Source organism: Eutrigla gurnardus, assembly GCF_963514095.1.
Source record: "Eutrigla gurnardus genome assembly, chromosome: 4".
In the NCBI taxonomy this organism is placed as follows: domain Eukaryota; kingdom Metazoa; phylum Chordata; class Actinopteri; order Perciformes; family Triglidae; genus Eutrigla; species Eutrigla gurnardus.
Genome location: NC_139918.1, coordinates 12,585,140 through 12,611,313, shown reverse-complemented (window position 1 = coordinate 12,611,313; position 26,174 = coordinate 12,585,140). Strand labels below are relative to the sequence as shown.

The 26,174-nt window shown below is 42.1% G+C and overlaps 1 protein-coding gene across 1 annotated transcript in view; it reads right to left on the bottom strand.

The window, feature by feature from the left end:
- Positions 1-26,174, bottom strand: part of LOC311012355 (receptor-type tyrosine-protein phosphatase N2-like) — a 228,559-nt gene that overhangs the window by 146,073 nt on the left and 56,312 nt on the right. Inside the window, exons 10-11 of the mRNA XM_084007783.1 lie at positions 19,695-19,781; positions 7,256-7,335 (exon numbers count right to left, since the gene is read on the bottom strand). Coding sequence (XP_083863909.1) covers positions 7,256-7,335; positions 19,695-19,781 — 167 coding nt within the window. The remainder of the gene's footprint in view (positions 1-7,255; positions 7,336-19,694; positions 19,782-26,174) is intronic.

Here is a 26,174-nt window from a genome sequence, read left to right as displayed (position 1 = left end):
GCCGCGGAGAGCGGGGACTCGACTTCAGTCTGAGGTCCGAGGGGCCCGCACATCAATAACGGGGGCCGCGCGAGGTAGATGAAACGCATTACTTTGACCTAAAGAGCTCAGTAATTACATTTGGCATTTTGACAAGTGTTTAGCTGCAGTGAAGGTCAGTCCTGTCAACGAACGAGATCTATGCTAATCCAGTCAGTCGGAAGAAAGCGACGAGACACAAGTCAAGGGAAGGAAAGGCCCAGACGCAACCGATGCCTTCGTGGACGTTACCTAAACCTTTCCTCCGGACGGATCAGGGTCCGGTCTGATCTCTGGTAGATCAGTTATCAGAAATGGGTCCGACATTGCTTCCTCCTGTGCAGATGCAGATGTGTTTGCATCTAAAGCAGGTAGGAATGACTCGGTATAAAACTTCTACTATGATAATATCAATCCACTCACATGTCATATTTGAAAATGAATGGACCAGAAAGGAATAGAATATGAAAAGAATCACAACACTGCCAAACTTTCAATTGGGTACTCGGAGTTCAATGATAATATGACTTCAGACTTTCAATGGTCATGGTCAGAGTCATTTCGAGCAGGATTACATCAATTTGTTTTTCACTGACAATGAATTATGAATATTATAATATCATTTCATCAAGTTTCCCTTTAATTTTCTTCAAAACTGTACATTAAATACCAAGCTTTCCGTAGTCGCAGTCAGGGTCACCCTGACCATGACTCAGCAAACCTCTGAAGGAAATTAATCTGATTCATGAGCATTGGAAGGGGAATAAAAGGAGCATTTAGATTTCAAAATCCGGCGAAGCGCATCTAACAGTGCTAACAGTACAAACTGCAAATGTGCTGACAGTGCTTATAGTGTTTACTCCTCTGTATGTTTACATAGCAGATAGTTGTTTGCTGCTATGTTAATGCTCTGAATCCCCTTTATTGCACATTTAAAAAAAGACATTTGAAACGTATTACAGTATCATTTAGGCTTCCATCTACAGTAATACGAAGTGAAACTCCTGCAAATGACACGATCATAGTCAGAAACAGTTTCGTCCAATTACGATTTTGCGTTTTGTTATATTTGGTAGATAAAATGTGAAAAATTATTGGCGGAATGCAAATCTTTCTTTGTTCTTTTTGGTCGTTCTAATCACCGGTAACGTAGCAGCACAAATAGACGCAGATCAAAATCCAAACAACAGTTCCCTAAACTCAGTGTTTTATAGTTCTGCTGGTAAACGGTGCTGCTTTGCGTCCCATCTGAAAAGTGAAAGCAAAGTGAAAATATCGATCCTGTAAAAGTTTGTGCAACATTTTTCTGTGCAGAAAACAAATTGGTATTTTGAATGCAAGACAAATGTCCACTCTTGATACCAAATGACATTTCTGTGATTGATATGTGAACTAGATAGGAATGATAAGAACTTCCCGCCACTTTTTTTTTAAGGAATATTCCATTAATTAGCATGGAAATGAGGCATTCACTGGTGTCTCCTCTCCAGGGGGTCAATGCCTTTTTAACTCATTAAACTGATAGTGACCTCTGCCAGGAAATTATTTACACATCAACACACAAATCAAACTTTGGATGCAACATTGACTCACTGAGCAACCAGCCATTGTCTGCCTCTAACAAAGACGGGTTAGTTTGCCTCGAGAAAAGACAGAAACCAGCCAGCAGCAACTGTCCAAACCGTCCATAATCCCTAGAGTGGACAGCTTTTGGGAAATGTGCGAGGCACGAGAGCCATGATTAGCATGTAAGCAAAAACAAGTGCTGGTGGGATAAGAAAAAGTGAAGTCAAATGAACAGACGGTGAAGGGATAAGGCTATCTCAGCTGCTCTCCTCCTGCTTTAAGTGCTAATTGAGCTGCCCGCTGTCCTGACCCTGACCCCCGGCCTATTCACGGGGTCCCGTTCTCACGGCCGCGACGCACCGCTGGAAGCAGCCTCTCGGTCCCCCGCCCACCCTCCACCGGACAATGAGGGTCACCACCTCGCTGCCCACCATCTTGACATCCACCCCCACGCTTGACAATGGCCCCCGGTGGCCCCGGAGCTCCTCACAATGGGCGGACGCGCGTGACAGAAGTGGTAACGTGGCCTCTTAAAATGCAACACCAGGTCTGGCCGGCCCGGTTGCATTAATCTGGCATTTTGGCACCCGGAGGCCGGGGTCAGAATCGATCCGGTGTAAGAAGGGGAATGATGATGTGGTTTAAGCTGGACTCCTGTGGGGCTGCATTCAGGACCAGCTTCTTCTCTTTGTCTCAGATACACAGTCACATTAAAGTGAGTACTGTACATGTATGTAGGTACTCCAGTGGTGTACTTTACTTATGTATTTCAATTTATATTACTCTCTACTTTCACTCCACTGCTGCATACAAAACAGGTCAGCTTGTAAAATCGGATCCAGATTAATGATGCAATAAGAATTAAAAGGATTCAAATCAGCTCCACGTTGGCATGGACAATATTTAAATGTTGCTTTAATGTAAATGCATCAGGATGAGTAATTCAATAATATAATAAAAAAGTAATAACTATTAATAAGTATTTATAATACTGATTTATATTATATATATTTTTCAGATCATATTTCTGCACATAAAAAGGGCTAATGAACAGAAACAAACAAAATTGTAATAATAATAATCGATATAATATTTATATATGATGATATTTGATGATGATATATATATATATATATATATATATATATATATATGATGATATTTCTGAGAATAAACATACTTATGACAATAAAAAAGCACTGTCCATACAGAGTTCAATGTTGGAACATTCCTTTGGCACACACTGATGTCTTGCTGATGTGTTTGCAGAGATTGAATCAAATAAAAAGAGAATTATCTTTAACACGGTCTTCCACCAAAAGCAAACAAGTTTGTGACAGAAGAGATGGACGTACGATCTCTACCATCCGCTGCTGAGCGGCTATAAATGATGATAAAACGACGTCATTATGATGGCCGTGTAAAGCTTAATGTTTCAGAAAAGCACTATAAACCCTGGCCGGGGGCGGGGATGTGAGGGGGGGGGATATATATATACGCTTTGGGATGGATTGATATTCTAGTTGAATATGACAAACGACACTTTAAAGATGGCCCGCCCACGCCATTGCACTTTAGCCGAGAGGACGCCATATTTCATTTCGAGCACGTTCTGTCAAATGTTTGCATTAATAACAATCGAGGCTCATCCGTGACCCTGCAGAGCCGGCGGGAGCGACTGGCGAGAAATGAGAAACGCCGACAATAGCACTTAAAAACAGGAGAGGAGCCGTTGCATAATCAGCACAAAGTGTGTGTGTGTGTGTGTGTGTGTGTGTGTGTGTGTGTGTCTGAAGGGGAGGGGTTGCAATTATCAAGCAGGGATAAGATGCTGGTGGGGGGGGGGGACAGTGAGCTACTCATGTAAGTTGCTCTCTCTCTCCCTCTCTCTCTCTCTGGACTAGCGCTTGGCTAATGGCAAACATTCCTCCTCTCTTTATTCCCCACTTCATCAACACCCTCGCCTCATTACCGTGAGTCACACTGTAGCCAGGTACACACAAACGCACACACTCCCACACACCTCCACAGCGTCGCTGCTGCTGGATCGCAGCGGAGAGATTATTACAGAGACTCTCCGTGTGACAGAACACGCTGAACGGAGTCATTTTGATTTAGACGATGTTGAAGCCGAGTCGCCAAGGAACCGTCTGCACTTCCTTCAGACAAAGACGACGAACGAACATCAGTGATCACATATCACTATTTTGAGTCTTTATTGAGTCGTGGGCTGCAGTGGAACAGACAAAACTATTTATGTCCTTGACCTTGATGGAAAACACCATGGTCAAGGAAAGGGCTTTTTAATACAACTTAAACACATAGAAAATGAGTTGGCTACAGTGAGGAAAGAGATGCTCCATGATATGATATTATTACAAACCCTATATCACAATGTGATCACATTGCGATTTTCAACATTTTGTGATATCTGGGTATTGCCATAACACATATCATGTGATTGTGACCTTTTCAACATTTGTCGACATCTTTTATCCAATAAGATAAAGTTTTCACTTGGTTCATCTCACTGAGATGTTCTGACCAACTTCCTGCCAAACTGACTTTACCCATGATGGCACTAAAACTACTAGACAAAAGGTTTGATTAGTTTTTGCAATATTAAGAGTATATATAATAGAAGAGTGATACTTGGTGTCTGTGTATTGATTAAAAATATTGTAATACTATGCTTTATTCCCACACGCCAGTTAAATTCAAGTAAATATTCAGACTCACACCTCCGAAAGGGACGTTTGTATTCTATCCACAGTGTGCAATAAACGATGACAGGGGATGCTATTGACACCCGAATGGTACTTCCCATTAAATGTTAAGAAAGGAAGCACTGGAGCACCTTTCCTTTGCATTTGGAGAATTCAACCGCATTTAATTATGGCTGCCACTTCAATACTTCTGGGTCATCTCACTCAGTTAGAAACCTTATCAAGCAACAGTCTCCATTCTGCTGGATTTAGCTTCTCCAGAGAACCACAAAGACCAGAAGATGGGAGCAACAGAGCACTTCATCCTCCACCTTACCAGTCACACTTTTCAGTTTATCCTCTTATTTCTTATTTTGCCAACAAACTAACTAATATGGAACACAAGCTGAGGATGCAACTCCGAAACAAGTATAGTCTAAAAAAAAGCCAAGTATGTAAACAAAGTCAATATAATAGGAATGTCAGGAGAACCCATATATTGGTCAAAAGTCAATGATAACATTCTAAACAACGTGACACTACCTGTCTTTCTACAGCAATGTCCCTGATAATTCTACATTGTGAGGAATAAATATCTCTGTTGAAATCAGCAAGAGACCACAATTACAAAAACAAGATAATCAACATTATTGTGCCACATTCCGTTTCACAGTGACTCATCGTGTCCCGCTTGGCAGGTCAGGGAGTTCCACTTGTTTAGGGTGGATCCCTCATGGGAAGTCTCCCAGATGCCATCTGGCCTTTTCCAGGTGTATTTCCTCTATAGTGGTGTCCTGCAATCAGCTAAAGGCCCAGGGTGCAGTTGGTGCTTTAATGCACCTCTTGCCAAGACGCCCGCGCTTATTGCTCGCTGCGCCCTCATTCCCTGCAGGATGGAGCTCCCTACTCCCGGTACGACGATCAACTGGGTGTCGTCAGTGCGGCGATGCCGCCAAACTCACCCTACCGTCTTGAAACACTTCAGGTGTGAATTATTTTGTCCCGTCACCACCATTAATATCTATTACCAATGTATTTATGATACAATTCTTTACTAGAGATCAAAGATTTCAACATGCATCATTTTGAACAAAACCATTGTGATTTAGATTTTTGCCATAATTGAGGTTCCCTTACAGAAACCCTTAAAACATACACACATTGTTTAATGGTGTTCCAGTCCCTGGAATAATATGTAGAGAGACAATGTTTCTGTTGTGTTGGTGGTGTGCTACAGATGGTGACATTTTTTTTGTTAATTTTTTTTCATTTGAACAGGATTATAGTTGCACATACCTTGTTTTTTCTTAGATATGAACGTGTTTCTCTGGGAAGAGTCCTTCATTCAAATGAGACTAGCTGATTAAAGCAAAGCTAAATGAAGTAACGTTCCCAGCCCAATCCAACCACTTCCAAATACTGAGTTTGCACTATGATCATTTTGAACATTGCCTCTGCTTGATCCACAGTCTCCCATTACTGAAACCTTAAACATTCAAAGACAGTAATTTATGTATTATTCCTTCACATAAGAGATATCAGCTGTGTTTTAAACAGCCAAAAGTGAGCTCTGGACTACAAATCAGATTCTGATTGGATTGGGGGACTTGGACCTGGATCAATTTGAGCAGAAAACACAGAGTAGACCAGATCTGAAGCATCGTTCATCACAGGCCTGGCCTCAGTCTGGAAACCAGGAGAGGTCATGTTGGCTACCTGGGGCACTACTAACATATTTAGCAGAAGGTAACATTAGGAGCAATGTTCAAATTAAGGACCTTGTGTTATCTTCCCTTCTTTAATGTGATGTATTTCCTGTTTAAAGACCATAGGCCAGTATTTAACAGTTTTCTGAAAAGTTCAAGCCCTTATTTTATGTGGTCTTAAACTCAGGTTGTCTCATTAACCTGTTTAACCAGATGGACCTGAGGGGGTCCACCCCAGTGGCGTAGTCTCAAAAGATCATGATGGAATATGCTGTGATTTTAAGATATACCCGTTTGTTTTCTGAGGGCAGTACTTGCATTCTCCATCGATCTGTCCTTCAAGTCATATGTAAAACTGATCATTATTCATTGTGTTTATTAATATAAGTGTTATTGGGAGATGTATTTGTAACATAGCTTCATGGTAATAGTATAGAATAGAATTAAGGCTTCTAGTAAACAGTCAACATGTAAATAGTAAATATGGCTTCTTCAGAGATTGTACCATAACGTATAGTTCCACTTATAGTGAAGTGTAGTAGACATTTTGTTGCATCACTCTACATAGGATCTTGGTTGAAATTTAGATCATGCACCATTTTTTTTTCCTTTAGTGCATCTACTTTAAGTCTGGAATGGTAAAAGAAACAGTTCCTTGCCTTTGAAAAGAGACCAGTTGAATATGGATATAAAGCTTTGATAAGGATTTAAGTCTTAAGTTTGAGGAGTTATATTCCTGACTGATTTGGGGTTTGTTTTTGAGCTTTTTTTTTAGATTTGGCGAGGTGGTTGTGTTGTTTAAATTACACTGGTTTCCCTTTAGCTAACTTCCTGGACTGGATTCAATTTGGTACAACACCCACTGACTGGTGACACTGAAGGCCACATTGTTTTGAGAAAACTCTACCTTAGCACACCCTTCACATTTACAAAAAAACATAAATGACTCATTTCCCAAACACAACACATTTCAAGTGTGTCTTTTTTCCAGTGTGTGTTTTGTTCATTTTGACAATAGAGGCAAACAAATGTGGCTGCTTGAATATTTGGGAGAAAGAAAACATAAGAATCCTGCTGGCTTCTTTTCAAAATGGGTCAATACCAAATACTTATCCAAAGTAAACCAAAAACTCGACACAAAGCAACAGAATCTTTTTTTTTTTTTTTGGGGGCCTCAGGTGCAGCAGCAAGCCAGCGATAATGACCTGTCTTTTTTCCTCTGTCAGTGTAAAAAGACAACATTACTCAAGGAGAACCTACCTGCCACGTTGGCCACATCTGCGGTGCTGACGTTGTGAATGTTCGGGCTCACTTTGAAGGTCACAGCGGGGCCCACCACCCTGTGAACACACACACACACACACACACACACACACACACACACACACACACACACACACACACACACACACACACACACACACACACACACACAGTAAGAAGCCTGACAAAAGACAACCTCAGAATCTATTCTCTATGCTGTTGTTTGTCAGACATGGGAGAAAAGGAATCGTGCTCATTAAAGCTCAGCCATACGTGGTGCTTGGGAAAAAGAAAAAAAAAGCTTGAACCTGTGGCGATCCTTTAGGCTGTTGCAATCCCCATCACCAGTGCAAGATAACCTCTTGAATCTCAATGTAACACGCCCGGCGGCATTTAAGCACGCTGGGGAATGAAGAGAAGGGGGTCGGGGGATGAGAGGATTTTTTTTTTTGTGGTCATCAACAAGAGGACGCTCAGATACGTGACCCTCAGACGAGCGAACAGCGAGACATTTACATTTTGATTCGACGCATGGTGATTGCAAACGCGTATAGCGGTCGTGATGGATGTAAATTGAAGCTGGCAGAAAGTGGGGCAACGAGAAAAAAGCGAGAAGAGAGACAGCATGGGCAGAAAAGGGACAGAGAGACATATGTATTGTTTTTCCAGGTGCTTTTTTTTTTACCCCCATGTTCATCCAACATTCATGCCAATAAAGCAGCTTGAATTGCAACATTGAGGGGAGCGATGGAGAGAAGCTGGGTGGTCAGAGGCAGAGCAGAGTCTCCCAATGTGATTAACCTTTTGTTTTTGCTGCTGTAATTCAGACTAAAGGCCCAGCAGGAAGATATATTACCGGCTCGCCCTGCAGGAGGGATTGTGCGCTGCTATAGGAAGTGACTGCTACTGTAACAACATTATTATAAAATATGGTGACATCATTAATGAGCAGGTCCCGTCCTAAAGCTGCTGGCAGGAAAAAAAACAAAACAATAAAACCCTCAAAATGTTTTCAGGGATTCTGAAAGGTTTTCAATTCAAGTTGATGGATTTAAATTGTTGCACATTCATTGTTTTTGGATGCTGTGAGGTCCTTCAGTTTCAGTAAAAACATGAAAAAACACACAAGTGTGGTGTGTTGAAGATTAACATGAAAAAGAAAAACACAATTTTACCTTTTGTACAAATTCTACCTTCTATTATTTCTCAGTATTGTTACTTTCTGAACTTCTGCAGTCACATTTAATCTAAAATAAGCCACAGTTAAAAGGAAAGGAAAATACATTTTCTCTCCTGGATATTCAAAATGAGCGTTTCTCTAACCGTCAATCCATCCAGTCTCACCAACCGCCAACATGCTGTCTTTCAAACCTTCATTTGACACCTTTTTTTTTATCATTGCGGATCTTTTAATTGGGTTTCATGGACCCTGAGGTCAGTGCATCACATCAAAAACACACAGCATCCAACTCATACTGACTTTATGTATCACAAGTAATATTAATGGGGGGACGGGACTATAGCTTGTTGCTTGAAATGGAAAAGATTGAATAAGAAGACACTTGTCTCTTGTCATTAATTCCACAACACAGTGATCTGCTCATTGCTGCGCCTGCTATTCCACATAATATCTTTTTTTTTGGAGTCAAGTTCAAACACAGACCGAGCTGCCAAAGACATCACAAAAAGAGCCTCGGCCGGGTCTAAGGAAGTCCACACAACGCTCATTTCTCTGACCATTATTTCTCCTGCGAGGTACGAGGACGATATATTTGTCACATCTATTAAGCGATTTATCAGCCGGTGCAGGCGAAGCCTCCATGTGTGATGAGGAGGGAAAAATCACTCACGTTGAGCTGATCACATATCCATCTGTCGTCCTCTGCCACCCAGGGCAGCTCTCACACAAAGACACCACGCCGCCTCCAAACCTCGTAAATAACCTCGTCACTAAGCAGCTCACACAAGCCCATCGCTACATCTTCTCGTGCTGGGATTTATCATTAAGAAGGATGGGAGACTATCTCGCCCTACAGCAACATGTTGGACACTACAGGCAAACAGTTAACAGATACCACCGTGAAACTTCCCCAGTTGATCACTTAAATTAGGACAATAATTTCTTCTGTCGCACGTTTTCTAAAAATGCATGTTTGAATATGCTAATGAGGAATAATTTTAATAAAAATGTGTTCATTTCCAGAACAGAAATCCGAACACTGGGTTCTGAACTGAATTAGTTCTTCATTAATTTTCATGTTAGGAGTCAAAATGTTTTTTACAGACGAAATTATTTTTAATTTCTTTTTATCACTTCATTAATCAGAAAATACTCTTAAAAAGCCCCTAAAAATAATTTCACCATGTTTTTATGGATTGAGATATATTTTCGGAAATGTTATGTTCAAATGTAAATGAGGTATAATCGTATGGTAACGAATTTAGCAGAAAGCTACAGACCCAAAGTTTGAACATAATCAGCTGATGTGTATTTCGGATGTTTTGACTCTATCCAGTAGTCTGAAAGAAGACATGTTATGGAAGTCCAATGTGTCTAAATGGATCAGTGTATGGAAAACGCCTGTTGGTTCAGAAGCTTTCAAAATGGTGATTATCCATGGAACAAAAGTGCATGTTTTCATTTTTTCTTGCATGAAAATGCATTTCATGCACAGATCTTTGATGTTTTTGTCATTTGCAGATAAACCACTACAAAACTCATTTGTGTGGTTTGAAATGCATTTTCTGATGGATTTGACATTAAGAGGTTTTCAGAGTGTTTTCGGAACCCATCGTCTATCAATCTGACGATGGATGAGCCTCTCTACCTCTATGGTTCTGGCGAAGCCAGCGGACGTCGGGGAAAAGACGTGCATATGAACACAGATTTTTTTTTTTTTTTCCAGAGATTGAGAGGTTTTTAACCAACAACGACAAAAAACAAGAGTTAAAAGTAAAACTAAAAATATTAAAAATGTTGTGAGTTTCTGCATAGATTTAATGATTAGCAGTTAGGAAGTATGTTCATGCTTGACCTTATAATTCATCATCCGATGCTCATTTCTCTGATTTTTGTTTTGCTACCTATCCTTAACTCATTTGGATGAAACAAAACAAAAAAGTGTACTAACATCAGACAAACATAGTCTATTGATCAAATTGGACCTTCGGGACACAAAATGAGGGCTAAATGAAGCTTTTATCCAGCATCCGCTGAAGTGTTTTGTACCAACATTAACATTTTTAATAAAAATGGTGATGAAAGGCAGATCCTAATCATCCAGCCGGTTCAGGCCCTCTCTCTCCCCCTGGTGGCGGCTCTTTGATATCAACCCCTCATCCAGACACAGACGTTACATCACCTCGACCCTCCTGTTGAATACACTCAGTCTACTCAGTGACGGTTACGCAACGAACCACGATCATTCGGCGGCCAGCTACAGTCCAACGCTCTGCCAAGCCTCCCACATCAACGCTTCCATCCCGCGCGCCGCTTCGCCCTCAAACGCAGCTGGTCCTGGCCGGCTACATACAAGGCCTTTTTAAAGCACTCGCCGTCAGTATTACCCAACGCACCGGCATTGAAACACAAGGGTGTGAGTCACTCAGGTGTCCTGACACAGTGCGTAGGCTCATTTGTATGATTCTCGTTTTTGTTTTTTCTTGTTATTTCGCTGCAGGCTCGCCGGCCCCGGCTCCCCCGAGACAAAAACGTCTAGATAAAGGAAGTGCTGTTGTATTTTCCAGTGGCTGAGTTTGCGCAGGTCATCAGCTACTTTGTTTAGAGACATTTTGTGTTGTTGTATTATGCTAATCTTGTGCTTCTGTGTGAAGTGGAGGGTTGAGGTGCCGGCGGTGTCGGATGAAGGTGACGGGAAGGAGGGACAAACAGACTACTGTGACTTTATACAGCCCTTCAATACAACTTCTCCAACCTTAAAGACCATTTCATCCAACTAAGGAACATATTTGCCTGTCGAGTTTTTGGGTTTTGTATGCTCGGTTTCCACTTCCATATTTGGAAGTGGAAACCAAATACAAAGATGTTCACTTCAATAACACACCTAACAAATAAAAAGGCAACATATTTTTCCTGAAACATTATCCTGGTTAGCCTACTTTGGATAATCACACTTCCCTGGGCAGCCAATAATGTTATAATTTCCTGAAAATCTAATAAAGCCTGAAAATTTAATAAAATTTGCCCTTGACCAGATCGAAAATGTAGTTAACCCCAATAGTGTAATAACTTGACCAACGATGTGATGAAATGCCCCGACTGCTACTGTAATATCATTTTTACAGATATGATGTAATACCTTTCAGATGGGGCTTCTTTTTTAATAACTGAGCCATGGTCTCGGTCATAAGGGAAACATATTTTGTTGTGGATCACATTTGTTCTATATCATGAATTACTCCCAAATGAGACCCTTGAAGTTCATAGGTGCATAGGGATCAGGTCTGGGTGGTGGACGGGTCAAAAAACACAGGACTTTCACCCAGGAGACCAGTGTTGTGTTCCAATTTTATTTATTTTTTTCAATTGTCATTCTAAGCCAAACCATGATGTTTTTACTAAACATAACCAGGTAGTATTGTTGGCTAAACTTAACTATGTAGTTTTGTAGCGTATTTGTTTTGTTTTGTTCGTTAACCGCGTTTTAAACTGCAACTGTTTGACCCCAAAAAGAAAACGTTTTCCTGAAAACAGTATGAAGAGTGCAGTTAAGTTGTATGGCAATATTGTTTTGTATGAGACAGGGTTGTAATTTCAATAAAAAAAAATTTTCACAGAAATGTAATTGCACTAGTATACAGAGAGTTTAACACTGACACTGACATATGGAACTGATATCATGTTGAAAATGGAAACTCTAGACTTGTGTGTAGAATTTTGAAAAGCTGTTTGGCTGAGATCTGAGTGGATCCGACATGAGACACCATTAGAAAATGAAAAAGCTGCAGAAGATGACTAATGGTACACCAGCGAGCGACACGTCAATTCAATCTCCATGAAAGGTTCATATTCATCCGAGTCAACGTTGAAGAAACTAAGAAAAAAAGTTGACTTTGAACATTAAAGAGTAGAACGTTTTTGACTTTTGACTCTGATTTAATCTCTGGTACTGAAAAATGATGGACCTGGAAGTAGCAAAAAACTGCAGTTCCTCCACTGGCCACTTGAGGCTGGCGCCAAATCAGGCTTAATAGACCTCAATGTTAAAATGGCCAACTTACAGGCCTAGTACAAAAAAGACTGTTCGTCTCTGTAGGTTATACTAATCATGACAGCTGTACAGGGCGCAATTATTCTTATATTTCAGCTCTTTTAATAATATTAAGGGTTGAAGGTTTGGTTCTGCACAGGTGGGTACCAGTGTCAGGTCAAATCAGGTAAGCAATTAATAAAAACCAGGGTTATTTTTTTCTAAGACAGCAACCTAAAAATATTCTGCCTGCAGAATTAACGTACATTCACACCAGAGGTGAAACAAATTTCCGACCTTACGTTAGTTGCAAGAGTTTGACTGCAAAATCAGTTGTGTTTATTCACATTCATAACATCACCCCGAGGTGCTTGGTGAATTTAATTGGTGAATTGGCTGGTTTACTACAGTGGTCCAATTGCAATAAACAGATACAAAGGAGGACTAAATAAATTCATAATGGACGACAATCTGTAAAAAGTCATGGTTTGTTAGATCTGTCTGAAAGATGACAAGCAAATAACTTTTAAATGCTTGTTTACTGAATGGAGTTCTGATCGATCGGCGGTTGGCTATGCTAACAGTGTAGCTGCTCCATCAACACTTAAAATAACGTCATATAGATATTAATACGTCAGCGAGCTTGTTTCTACCCGTTTCTGGTTTATACACATAGTTTCATTCATTCAGTCTCTGTTATCGTAGTGGTGGGTGACCGCAGACCGCTAAGATACATGTTGTCTCTATTTCCTGATTCAGGGATGACAGGAGGCATCACATGCAAATTATTTGCTTGAGTTTAATTGAATTTCCAAGGAATCTTTAAGAGACAGGACACTAAAACGGAGTGTTTCAGACGGAGGATGAAGGCAGGTATATTCACGGATGGATCATATGACACAAATAATGTGTCTCATGAACAATAAACATGTTCTAGTAGAAACCCAAAATACAAGTATGAACCTAAAAATGAGCATGATACGTCCCCTTTAACCCTCCATGGCAAAAAATCACCACTGCAGGTTGATGCACTATACAACCGTTAAGACTCTAAATAAATTCCTCCAGCAGCTGGTGGGGTCACACAAATGTATTTTATGGCAAAGAAAACACCTGAGTTGAATTATATTTACAAGAGACACTGCGTGATCTTGCTGCAGCTGCTGCCGACAGAGAATTACTTTGATTGCTGCTCTTACATGTAGAGCAAAAAGGTTGTTTAGTCTATTATTCATAAAATGCGATTCTATCAAAAGAAACACACTCTGGTATGAGGACATAATGTCTGCACTTTCTAATGGGTCATTTTCTTTATAGTAATGCTGTAACCTGCTTCCGTCTGTCTTCTTTGAGATGAACATATCCTTAAATTCATTTTGTGCAACTTGGCGTTGTTCAAACCCAATGGTTCATTTTGGTAAAATCTGGAGAAATCTACAGACAAAGTAGTAAAATAAACAAATAAATGTGTGTTTGTCCAAAATGTGAAATGCTTTTGCTTCCCTTAAATCTATATAGTGAGGGAAATGATGGGAAAACTGGTTTTGAAGAGGTTAAAGGGGAGGGGGAAAAAGCTCTGGAAAACAGTTGGTGGTGCGGAGGAGCCCGGCGGTAAAAGCCAGAGGCAGGCTGGGTAAATGAGGAGCGTCAGCAGGCTCAGTGTCAGTCTAAAGCCTTTGTCTTCAGGCTTACTTATTCTGGTGGAGGTGACTGCCGTTGCCACAGCGGTGAGGAGCCGGGGCGGCCTCGGAGAATAAGCGTGGCGCCTCTGACAAATTGTCAAGGCGGCTCCCCCTGCTGGGCTTTCACCGAGCCTGCAACAAAAGAGACCCCCAGCTTTCTCCCTCTCTCTCACTCGCTCTGTATCTCTCTCTCCCTCTCTCTCTCTCTCTTGCTTTCTCTGCCTCCAATCCATCACTCTCCCCAGTGTGCAGCTCCTTCCTTTCATTCCCAGAATAGGAGAACAAAGACAAAAGGTGCATTAGAACAGTAGAACAGTACGGGCCACCCAGCGACTCAATGCAGCAGCCGAGCAGCGCGGCGAGGTGCCGCGGGAACAACGGGGCCCCGGGTGGCGGGGGCGGAGAGAGCTAGTGTGTGTGAAGGTATGTGTGTGTGTGTGAATCGTGCGACCCATAGCCACCCAATCCCCACCTGTCCACACACGCACATGGATTCCTTTCCTTCTCTGTCTTACTTCAAATTCAATTCAAGTTCAGTTGCTTTATCGGCACCGTGGAGGGCATTTACAACATGGAGACCTCAGAGCACACACACACACACACACACACACACACACACACACACACACACACACACACACACACACACACACACACACACACACACACACACACACACACACGGCTTTAGCGTTCATGTCAAAAAAACATATTGCTTTGTTTCGTGAGCAGTCTCACCAACATCCACAGCTGTTTTTCAGCTGTTGTGTGTCGGATTGTGGAACTGTTGGTGCATTTAGACCATGCTGAAATACTGAGCATTTTAACGGTGCTGAATTCAAAATTCATAGCATTTCTATAGCACAGTAACCTACAGTGTATTGCTATGTAATGTGCCGTCTCTCTCTGAAGAGACTCTCAACACTAATGATTCACGCTACTTACGACAACCGCACATACAGGGTCGTACATGAAGTTGGGATCATTTGCAAATGTCTTGTCTTTTTTTGTCGCCAAACAAATGTTATGCATGAATTCATTTCACCTGGGTAATTGTGACACATAATGTAATCATAATGTATTCATTGCACCTGGTGATTACTGATGCATTTAAGTAGGAATAAACAAGGATTGTGTCTGAAAACAACATATTCCAACTTTATGGGCAACAGTGTATTTTTATAATATAATAATGTATATAATTCCATGGGGAATACTGGAAGGGGTGTGACGTTGCCTCTATAAGGGAGAAATGGCGACATAAGCAGAGACAGAAGTCACTCTCCCTCTGTGTGTGTTGTAATCTGAGCTTGTCTGTGCTTTGCTTATGTAGCTGGGCCAGACAACGTCGCCATCACCATTATGGAGCCGAGTGGAGGCAATAACTCTGAATGTATCACCTTTTATTTTGAAAGTACATTTCATTTGTCCAATGTAAACAAAGGGATGGAAATCAGCCGCGGTGGATCTCAAACTGTTGGATTTCCAAAGCAGAGAAGTGACAGGAGAGGGATAACGACTAAAGTCATTTAGGATACAAGTGGTTTACAAGTGGTCTACTACCAATTCACAACTAAGTATTGGTTTTGCTTTCAGATTCTTGAACTAAATTGACGTAAATTGCAGCCTTCTCCAATGGAGATACACACATAAGCAGCCAGCCACGTCACCCTTCTCTACCTGTCTGCTGTGTGTTGTCACCTTGTATGTCACGGTCTTTGGAACACGCACGGCTACGGTCACGTCAGAGAAAAAGTGCATGTGCTTTGATGAACGAGTGCCCAACAACGGCCGCAGCGTCAGCCACGGAGGAAGGTAATTGGAAAGTGACGGATCATTAAAAATAGCTAACCAAAACAGCTGGAGGGGTAAGACAAAGTGACGAGCCCTGGTGTTCTCTTGCATGGGTTTCATCGGACGTGTGGTGAAGGATGGCTTTGCATGTGGCCATTATAACTATCAGTAATAAAGCAAATGATGAAGAAGACAAACAACAAATCTGAAGTTAGTTTGACTTATTTGGAAGAGAAAATGAAGGTGAACAATAAACCGTCTGCAGTAAGACCTGGCATCCTTCTCACTGATGTCGTGCATGAACAACGTTTTCCCGTGCGACGAATGAAGAGTTATCGCCGACATTTCAGGTGCGCTCACTTTCAGTTTCACCTCTAAATAATGTGCTTCAGATAATCCGGATAAACCGACTGATTTTCTGACTCACTGGTTCGCAACCTCTGTTAAACAAAGCAAATCTACTTACTTAACCCTGACAAGAAGATATAACATTAGCTTTTCCATCTCCACAGTATCCACATGGTTGAATGCACTTATTGTAGGTCGCTTTGGATAATTATACATTATAATAATAATAATAATAATGTTTGTCAAGCTACTATTTCAGCTCAGTCTCACTTCCAGGACATCAAATAGTGATGCTGATGCAGTTTGGTGTCTTTGGATTCTGCGTTTGTGTGACACGTTAACTGTTAAACACACGTTACCTTAACCACGACCGTTTCACTTTGTTAACCAAGGCGGTTTCGCAACGTTCATCCCACCTTACATTAACCATTTCACAGCGTTAATCATGTGTGAGACCACTTCACATTGATAACCAGCTCTTACAACAATGGCCAAGACCGTTTCACCATGTTAACCACGCGTCACAACGTCCATTTCATGTTGACCACATGTTAGAAAGAGACCCCTACCCCCCTTTACTCAAATGGCCTCATTTCATTTATGTAGCGCTTTTATCCAAAGCGCTTTACAGGAATGACTGACATTCACCCATTCACACTCACACATTCACACACCGATGGTGGAGTCAACCACGCAGGGCGACAGCCAGCTCGTCAGGAGCAATTGGGGTGAGGTGTCTTGCTCAGGGACACCAGGCACTCAGCTAGGAGGAGCCGGGGATCGAACCGGCGATCTTGCGGTTGCCAGCCAACCCGCTCTACCTCCTGAGCTAAACCCCCCCCCTTACTACTTGTTATAATGTCAATGTTAACCGAGATAGTTTCAGAACAATAACCACATGGTACAACATTGACCGGGACTATTTTACAACTTCAATCGCAAAGTGAACCTTCGGCATCAAAAAGGCTGCACAACATAACAGGAATGAATGAGATCATTCCCTCGGTTGGGGACGAAGAAATTGTTGTTGTTTACTGTAACGCTTACTGACATAAACTCAGCTGCTGTGGTAACCGGACCTCAGCAATTAACTTGGTGAGCTGAAGCGTTATCGGAACTGATAGAGGGGATGGTCAATGCTTTGGAATAAGACCTACGTTGCGATACACTTCATTCTCTGGAAGTTTCTTTGCGGGTTTGGATGAACCATGTTGGGCCCCTAGCTGCATGAAGCCTATTAACTGTGACGACACACACACACACACACACACACACCCTATAGAGTACATACTGTCTGAATACTGTGTGACTAGAATCCACAGCAGTCACTTCAACTGCAAACCACTGCAGTAGCACTTGTTCTGCTGTCTGCAGCTCACCGCGCTGAAACTGAAACCCACTGTCACCTGTTGGGGGGGGGGGGGGGGGGGGACAGAAATACTGTCCACAGAGACAAACTAGGGAAGAAGATGGTTGAAAAGCAGAGAAATAGAAGAGAGGGAGGCGACGACGGAGAGAAGTAGATAAGTAGCCCACAGAGAATAAGGGAGAGAAGGAGGACGAGAGAGGGTTCAGGCTGAGTTCAGTCTCATTAATAAATGATTGCAGTCAGCGGCGGCTCAACTCCAATGTGTCAATAACGCAAAGGAGCAGCCCCCCCCCCTCCGAGCAGGAAAATGTGTTGAGAGAAGGAAAATAAACCATCGTCCTTGTATCTCTACTCTGTAAGGTCACTGTTTTTTCTTCTTCTTTTCTTTGCCTTATTCACTTCTGATTTTAACTTTAAAAACCACTCTGTTTTGATCCCACCAGTTTGCACTCTCCGATCAGACACGCTGGAGGGTAACAGCGGAGGAGCCGCCGCTGCTCTTCCTCCGCGGGGAACATCTGAAGAGCTGCAACAAGAGATGCATCGCCCCTTTGGGAAGATCGACGCCCACATGAACCGGCAGGTACGAGACGGTTGATGCGGGGAAACATAAAGCGCCCGATAAACACGATGAGTCATCTGCACACCGCTGCTGCTCTGTCAGTGTTCCTAGTCTGAGGATGGAGGCCTTTGTCATTTTGGTGCGGTCACGCTGATGAATTTGAGGTTTTTCTTCCAGATGTAATTCTTGATTTAATCTAACTGCTTGGCCGTGTGACAGCTGGCAGGGCTATATGTCCTGAGGCGCCGCTCCATGACAGGGCAGAGAGTCATAGAAGGACGTTAGGAGCATTGAAATGTGCTTATTTTTAGCTTCGTGAACAAACTGCTGGAACTGTGTGTGTGTGTGTGTGTGTGTGTGTGTGTGTGTGTGTATGTGTGTGCGTGTGTGCTGGTTTACAATCGAAAAGGTGACCTGCACAACCATATCTGTATATTTTGAGGTGTGAACTTTATTATATTCTATGGTTAGTCATGCCGATCTGATGTTTAAAGATAGAGAGAGGCTGAAAGAATGCTGCAGCGAAGATACAGTGCACCACACAGTGAGTTACAAACAGGAGCCAAATGTTAACAATGTGTTGTGCCAACACGTTCTCACTCAGTGCGTCAAATAACACAGATTGGTCAGAGCTCCAAAGCTCCAAACTATGACGCCATATACCATAGACGGCGCCTGAAAAGATGAACTTTTCTCAACTTTTTTTTTTTTCCACGCAAGTGACACAAGCGACGCAATGGAGCGGACCCACAATTCATTTTGGCATAATGTGATGCAAGCCCATGTAAAGTCGTTCAATGTCAATGGAAAGGTCATGTGTACGCGGCCTGAGACTCTTTCCATAATGTTGCTAGACAATGTTTTTTATATATCTACATCAACATGTTCCTTTATTTAAGGAAAAGTCCATATGAGCTAAATACCATTCATAATGATCATCACGACACAACATCATATTTCTACGCTTGAAGCGGCTAGATTATGAGAAGTTTGAAAAAAAGGCAACGTAGATTGTTTGAGTGATTGTGTGATTGATTGTGTCGGCCATTTACTCAAACCATAAAAAGGTAGACCGTGCTGCAGCCTGATATATGTCGCTGCCGGTCCATGCTTGTGAGAACACATGAATGGTGTGAAATGTGTGGCTTCCAGTATGCTGGCTCTGCTTGAACAGACTTTATTTACTGGCATGTTTAGCCAGAACAGGTGCGAACCGATCGCCATGCTCAATAGCAATGGATTATTCATGAAATGAGCAGGATGGTGGAGGGTTTTTTTTTGTGATACTTCACTACACAGTTGGACAAATGGTTGGTTTAAACCTTCAGGATAAATAGCAGCTTTAGGTAAGCTGCTGATATCAGAATATGATTTGTTTACAGCATTATCACAGTAGGGAGGAGTCAGAACCCTGTGTGCCTTTTTTCTCTGCTGGTCTGTGGCTGACAGATAAAAAAACAGAAACACGTACGAGAGATCGGCGAAGTCGGTCATCTGGATCTTAGCCCTGCGAGCCAGTATCTTCATCAGGTGGAGGCCTTCGTCCGTCTGGAGCCCACTGACGATGAGGAAGAGGAGGCAGGTGGGATTTGGAGGAGAGCGGAGGACAGGAAGAGAAGAAGGGACGGGGTGAGGAGGTCGGGGAAAGAAAGGGAAGAAGGTAGAGATTAATGACACTCACCCCAGTGAGTAAAATAAAAGTCAACGTACTTCCTGGGAAATAAACCAACATATTAGCACACAATCGTAGAAATAATGGTTCTTCCTGAAGGGCTCGGGTTATACCCAGAACCTCTTGAAGAGAGGGGTTTTCCAGGGTTCCATTAACAACCCTTTTCATCCAAAGAACCCTGGAAGGATTGTTGAAAGTTGTGGGTTGCACTGCACCACATCAGCCTCTGCTCTTCCTGAGCCCTTTGAGAACCTACAGGCTGCACCAGGATCCTACTGACCCACAACAGGGTCTGACAGTCTGTCTGTCTCTTCACTACATTTATCAAACAGCTTGAGTTATTGTTTACCAATCAACATTGTAGTGCTCAACATTTGCCTTGATTCACTATTTCTCTCTTCTCTTTTCCTTCCATTCGTCTTTCATCCACTTTGCTTTCCTCGTCTTCCTCCTTTCTTACTTTCTTCCATCTTTTCTTCTATTTTAACTTTCTTCTCTTTCCTGTGACTAAAATCCCTTCTTTATCATCAGCACTTTTTAATTTAGATATGACCGTATATTTTAGTGTTGGAGTTGCATTTAGAAAGAGAAAGCCAGGAAGGATTCACCAAACTGTGAAGAAAAATAGCAAAGAAATGGAGGAATAACAAATGAAGTAGTCAATTAAAACAGGAAATGCAAATAAAATGGAGAGTGTGTGTGTGTGTGTGTGTGTGTGTGTGTGGGCGCACGCTAGGTGACCACGTTTAAAGCTCAATATCCGAACTCCAACCAAATTGCTTCCTATCTGCTGTGGACTCGTCTGACCTCCCCTCAGCTCCCCCTGTTGAATTCAAAATGCGGAGACGGAGCCTCCTATAGACAGCTGCAGGGCGAACGTTATCTCCCTCAACACCAGGTGCCATCTTTGGATGACTCTGGAGAAAATCTCTCTCCTCCGTCTTCCCTTCCTTCAGCGTCGTCAAATTGTTTAAATCCTTCACTCTGAAATGCATTCAGTTATGGGGATTGGCAGTTGTTTATTTCCTTGTAACTCCCGACATTCAACTGACCCTTTAGAGATTTCATGTTTCTCCTTCCTCGACTGTCATCAGTCTATGCTGAAGTTCATACTCAACAAAGAAATTACACATCGATGACATCATAGTTGGGTTGGCCAACCTGTTAGTTTCCCAAAAAGCCCCAGAAGTCTGAAGACTGAAAAGGGCAAATGCTACAAAAAATAGACGATGGCTTTGATTTTTTTTGATTACCTTGATGTATTCATGCCAATCTGTCCTTAAATCCTCAATATATCCAGTGTATATAGTTGATGTAAATACAGATCAAATCCCCTCGATTGTCATGAAATGTCATGTGTCCATTAGAATCTTAAGCAAACGGACCTGAAATGCAAATTGGGCGTTTTTCCACCAACTGCTTTGTGGTGAATATGCGACCACAGACTGTTTACAAGAAGTAGACGTAGTCAACGTGATGTCGCCGATTTGGTCTGTGAGCTCCCATTTCTGAAGTCTTCAGTTCGGCCTTTTGTCTGTCGACATCTTAGAATTTTTGCAACCAGAAGTGACGTTTTTAGGCAACCAAAATGAACTTTGATGAAGTGAAAACACACTCTGAGAGTCAACGTTGTAGGAAGAAATAATAGACAACTCCCAGACAGAACAACGCCATGGTAGCAACCTATCAATCACAAGGTAGCCCCGCCCTAAATCATCCCCTGCTTTGTGGTCTGCTTGACTCTAAATGGACCATAATTGACGAAATGAAAATCATGCTGGATTGAAGACGACTTGAATGAGATGAGACCATAAACTCAGGTTTACAATAATTACTGAGATAATCAATCAAGTGAGAAGTAAGGTCAGTTTCTCATAGACTTTCATGCAACCAGACTTATTTTTACGACCAGTGGAGTCGCCCCCTGGTGGCCAGTAGAACCTGTAAGGCACCTCAGCACCAGTAAACAGGGAAGAATAAGGGAAGATGGTAAAAGCTGAGACACCTGCTCAGTCATGTGAGTTAAATGCTGTGTCAAAACGTATTCTGCAAAGGCATTTCCATAACTCATTTAGCTACGACTCTTCTTCCAAAGAGGTGAGAGTCATCTCAATCGAGCGGAAAAAACACTTTTTTTGGGGGCATAATTGAGGAAGTTTAATCAAATTTTTTACGCAATACTAATCACAGACCCAGTGGCTAGTCTGAGAGAAATGTCCAAATGAAAATATGGGCTTACAGAGCAGAATCACAGCATCATAGTGTTTGAATAAACAAGTTTGGGAGGATAGTGAAGCACAACTATGCTTCTTCTTTCAAGTGACTCTTAAAAGCCAGCCACAGTTGGTACAAAAATAAAGTTAGATGTAGCGAAAAACATAGTTTTAAACAAGACAACTGTCTGTGTATGAGAAGAGGGAAATGTTTCCCAGACAGCAGCTTCAACAGCCCACACTATGAGTCAGTCCTCCACAGTGCAGAGCAGCTGCTTCAGATGTGACACCGGGGATCACTCTGCCAGCCTGAGCATCCTGAGAGCTGATAGCAGCACCGGGGACCTCGCGGCAGCTCTTACATTAGCTCTGCAGCATTCACTACGCCGGGTTGCGATCCTGCTCAGAGACAAAAGTCTGTAACAGCAGGATGTTTCCTCACACGGAGCAGCGTTGCTTCATTTTATTCAAAACCTGCTTTTATTCTGCTCTTACATCTTTCTTTTTTTTAAGAATAAGTGTAAACGGCAGCAGAACAATGGCCTGAGCTGTTCGGCATCTCTGCTGAGAGAAAGGAGCAAACTCACAGGGATGTGAGGATGTACAAAACATGAAACAAGTGCTGAAACAACTGTGGATCCGAAGGTAATGTTTTCAAATATAGCGTCTAGGTCCCGCTCCTTTGTGTGTCACACATGGGACCTTATTTAGCAAAAAAATATGTACTGAAAATATGTACGGTAGTCAACAGCCAGACACAAATCATTTTTGGATCCAGTTTCAATCATGCCATGAATCACACGTTTGTCAATTTCAAGTGTCGGTCCGTAACATTTTCAACTATTCAATTGTCTTTTTACTTCCTAGCTATCAAAGACTGAGTTAAAACAGTGGTGATTGATCATGTGACCCACTAATGAAAGTGCTTGTACTCTCTGCTTTGCCCAGAAATAGGATCTCTGTGTCTGTGGCGACATTCCTGCACAAAATTCTCAATGAGTGACGCTTTTTATGTCAGTCAGCAGCGGTTGGTCCGCCAGGTGGAGCTACTTGAGGTCAGGACTCTGTGCAGGCCAGTCAAGCTCATCCACAACAAACTGTCTCATCCATGTCTTTATGGACCTTGCTTTGTGCACTGGTGCACAGTCATGTTGGAACAGGAAGGGGTCATCCCCAAACTGTTCCACAAAGTTGGGAACATGGAATTGTCCAACATCTCTTGGTATGCTGAAGCATTCAGAGTTCCTTTCACTGGAACTAAGGGGCCAAGCCCAGCTCCTGAAAAACAACCCCACACCATAATCCCCCTCCACCAAACTTTACACGTGGAACACTGCAGACAAGTACCGTTGTCCTGGCAACCACCAAACCCAGACCTGTCCATCAGATTGCCAGATGGAGAAGTGTGATTGGTCACTCCAGAGAACGTCTCCACTGCTCTAGAGTCCAGTGGTGGCTGCTTTACACCACTGCATCCGACGCTTTACATTGCACTTGCTGATGTATGGCTTGGATGCAGCTGATCGCCATGGAAACCAATTCCATTAAGCTCTCTACACTGTTCTTGAGCTAATCTGAAGGCCACATGAAGTTTGGAGGTCTGTAGCGATTGACTCTGCAGAAAGTTGGTGACCTCTGTGCACTATGTGCCTCAGCATCCGCTGACCCTGCTCTGTCATTTTAAGTGGTCTGCCACTTCTTGGTTGAGTTGCTGTCGTTCCCAATCTCTTCCACTTTGTTCTAATCCCACTGACAGTTGACTGGAATATTTAGGAGGGAGGACATTTCACGACTGGACTTGTTGAACAGGTGGCATCCTATCACAGTACCAGGATATATCTATCTATATATATATATACACATCCTATCACAGTACCACGCTGGAATTCACTGAGCTCCTGAGAGTGACCTGTTCTTTCACAGATGTTTGTAGAAACAGTCTGCATGCCTAGGTGTTCGCTTTTATACACATGTGGCCATGGAAGTGATTGGAACCTGATTTCAATTATTTGGATGGGTGAGTGAATACTTTTGGCAATGTAGTGTGGATGGAACTGTAACCCTGATAGCACGACTTGAAGGTCTGTGAAACCTGTGAAACTAAATTGCAATGTGAAAAAATGAATCAATAATGAATAAGAAAGGACAATATGTTCAGGGGAAGGTAATACATCCTTAATGTATAAATGTTTTTAAAAAAATACAATAATTATTTTTTTAAAGAAAAGAAAAAGCATATCCTGTGCCTGTGAAATCCATTAATATTGGAATGTAGTTTGGCAGCTGGTGTATTATATACATGTTTACTATAGCTTGTTGAGCAATATTTGACTTTTCTGATTTGAAAGGAATATTCTACGTGGTTTCTTTTAAATGGGTTTTAAAGATTTCATATCTCAACAGTGACGTGCATCATGATTCACACTCAGTGAGTGTTTGTGCGTGGGCTGGGAGGAAACAAGGGAAAAGCATTTATAGGTTGATGGGTTAAAGGCTGGCCAGAAAAAAAATAAAAATGCGTGCGTCTACATGGCCATATGTAGAGTTTGTGTGGGCTGAGGAGCAGGTGTTTTCCTCCAGCTGTGATGAATCACTCTGTCTCCTTCCTCCTCCTCCTCCTCCTCCTCCTCCTCCTCATCTTCACCCGAGGAGGTGTTACACTGGAACCAACTGGAGGTTCCTGCTATCAGCCATCACCTCTGCCCTGACACTGAGCTGCTGCAACTTTGCACCTATCTGTCTGGTTACAACAGTAGTCCTGCACTGATGAGGTTTTCATTTTTATCAGCGCAGTACAAGGTATAGTTCAGATTCTAAAAGGGTTTGCATTAAGTACTTCTCAGTCTGTGTATCATCTACAATCAGAGTACCCGCACAGGAACAAAGTACTGTACTGCTATGGATGTATTTTACACACCAAAAAAAAAAATCTATATCAGTGTAAGAGTTGGCTATATTAAGGATGTTTTCACAGCTTGACCTTGTCATCAGAGTGCCCTTTCCGACTGAGAACCGAGGCTGTTAAATCCATCTCAGCTCTCTTCAAAGCCACAAGACTCCATTGACAAAAACAGTCATTTTACCTCTCAGAAGATGGAGTTGCTGGTCTACCGCTGCCTCCACTGGTTAGTTTACTTACATCATTGCGTGACTGTTTTTTCAAAGGGTTGGTTTTGTTATTCACCAAAGTCAAACAATAATACAAAATAACCAACCAATCAGGGCAGCAGAAGACCAGAAAGCTCTGTGTTGTGAGATGTAAAATATCTGGTTTGTGTCCTGTAGCTTCAGGGAACGAGCAAAAAAACCTCAGTTCCCTGTTGTAAAAGACTGTCTGGCAGCAAGGTAAAGCATTGAACATATTTTTTAATATAGAATACACTTCAGCTGATATTGCTGTTTTTAGGTTTGTAAAATGTTTGAAACACAATGTATTACTTTTCTCTTTCTCCATACAATGACTATGAAGAAGTACCTCATGCAACCCCACTTCACAACATATCCCTTTACATATCTGTATTCTGATGTGGATGTTTAAAGAGCCACACATCCTAATAAATATTTATTATTTTTTTTAATTAATTTAAAAGGAGTCATGCTTTCATTTACAGAGCAGTGATCAGGAATCCAAATACGTGATTTTTGAATTATGACGTCTCTTTTACTCTATATCATACAATACATTACCTACTAATTTCTGACTGGTTTAAATTTCAATTACCATTCAATTTTATTTATTTATAAGGCACCTTTCATACAGGGAATGCAACACAAAGTGCCGTACAGAAAATACAAATTTAGAAAATAAAAACAACGCAACAACAACAATAAAAACAACAACAACAGAAAGAAAGACCCGACCCCCCCACCCGGAACACACTCGCACACTCACACTAACATGCACACAACTCAGGTAAGGACACCACGCACACACACGCACACACACACACACCCCCACGCACTGCATTGGCTAAAACTGTAGAGACATGGCTCGGCACTGAGACATCGGTGAGTGAAAGGCCATCCACACCATGAGGGACTCTGGTTCCCGTCAGTCGACGGTAAA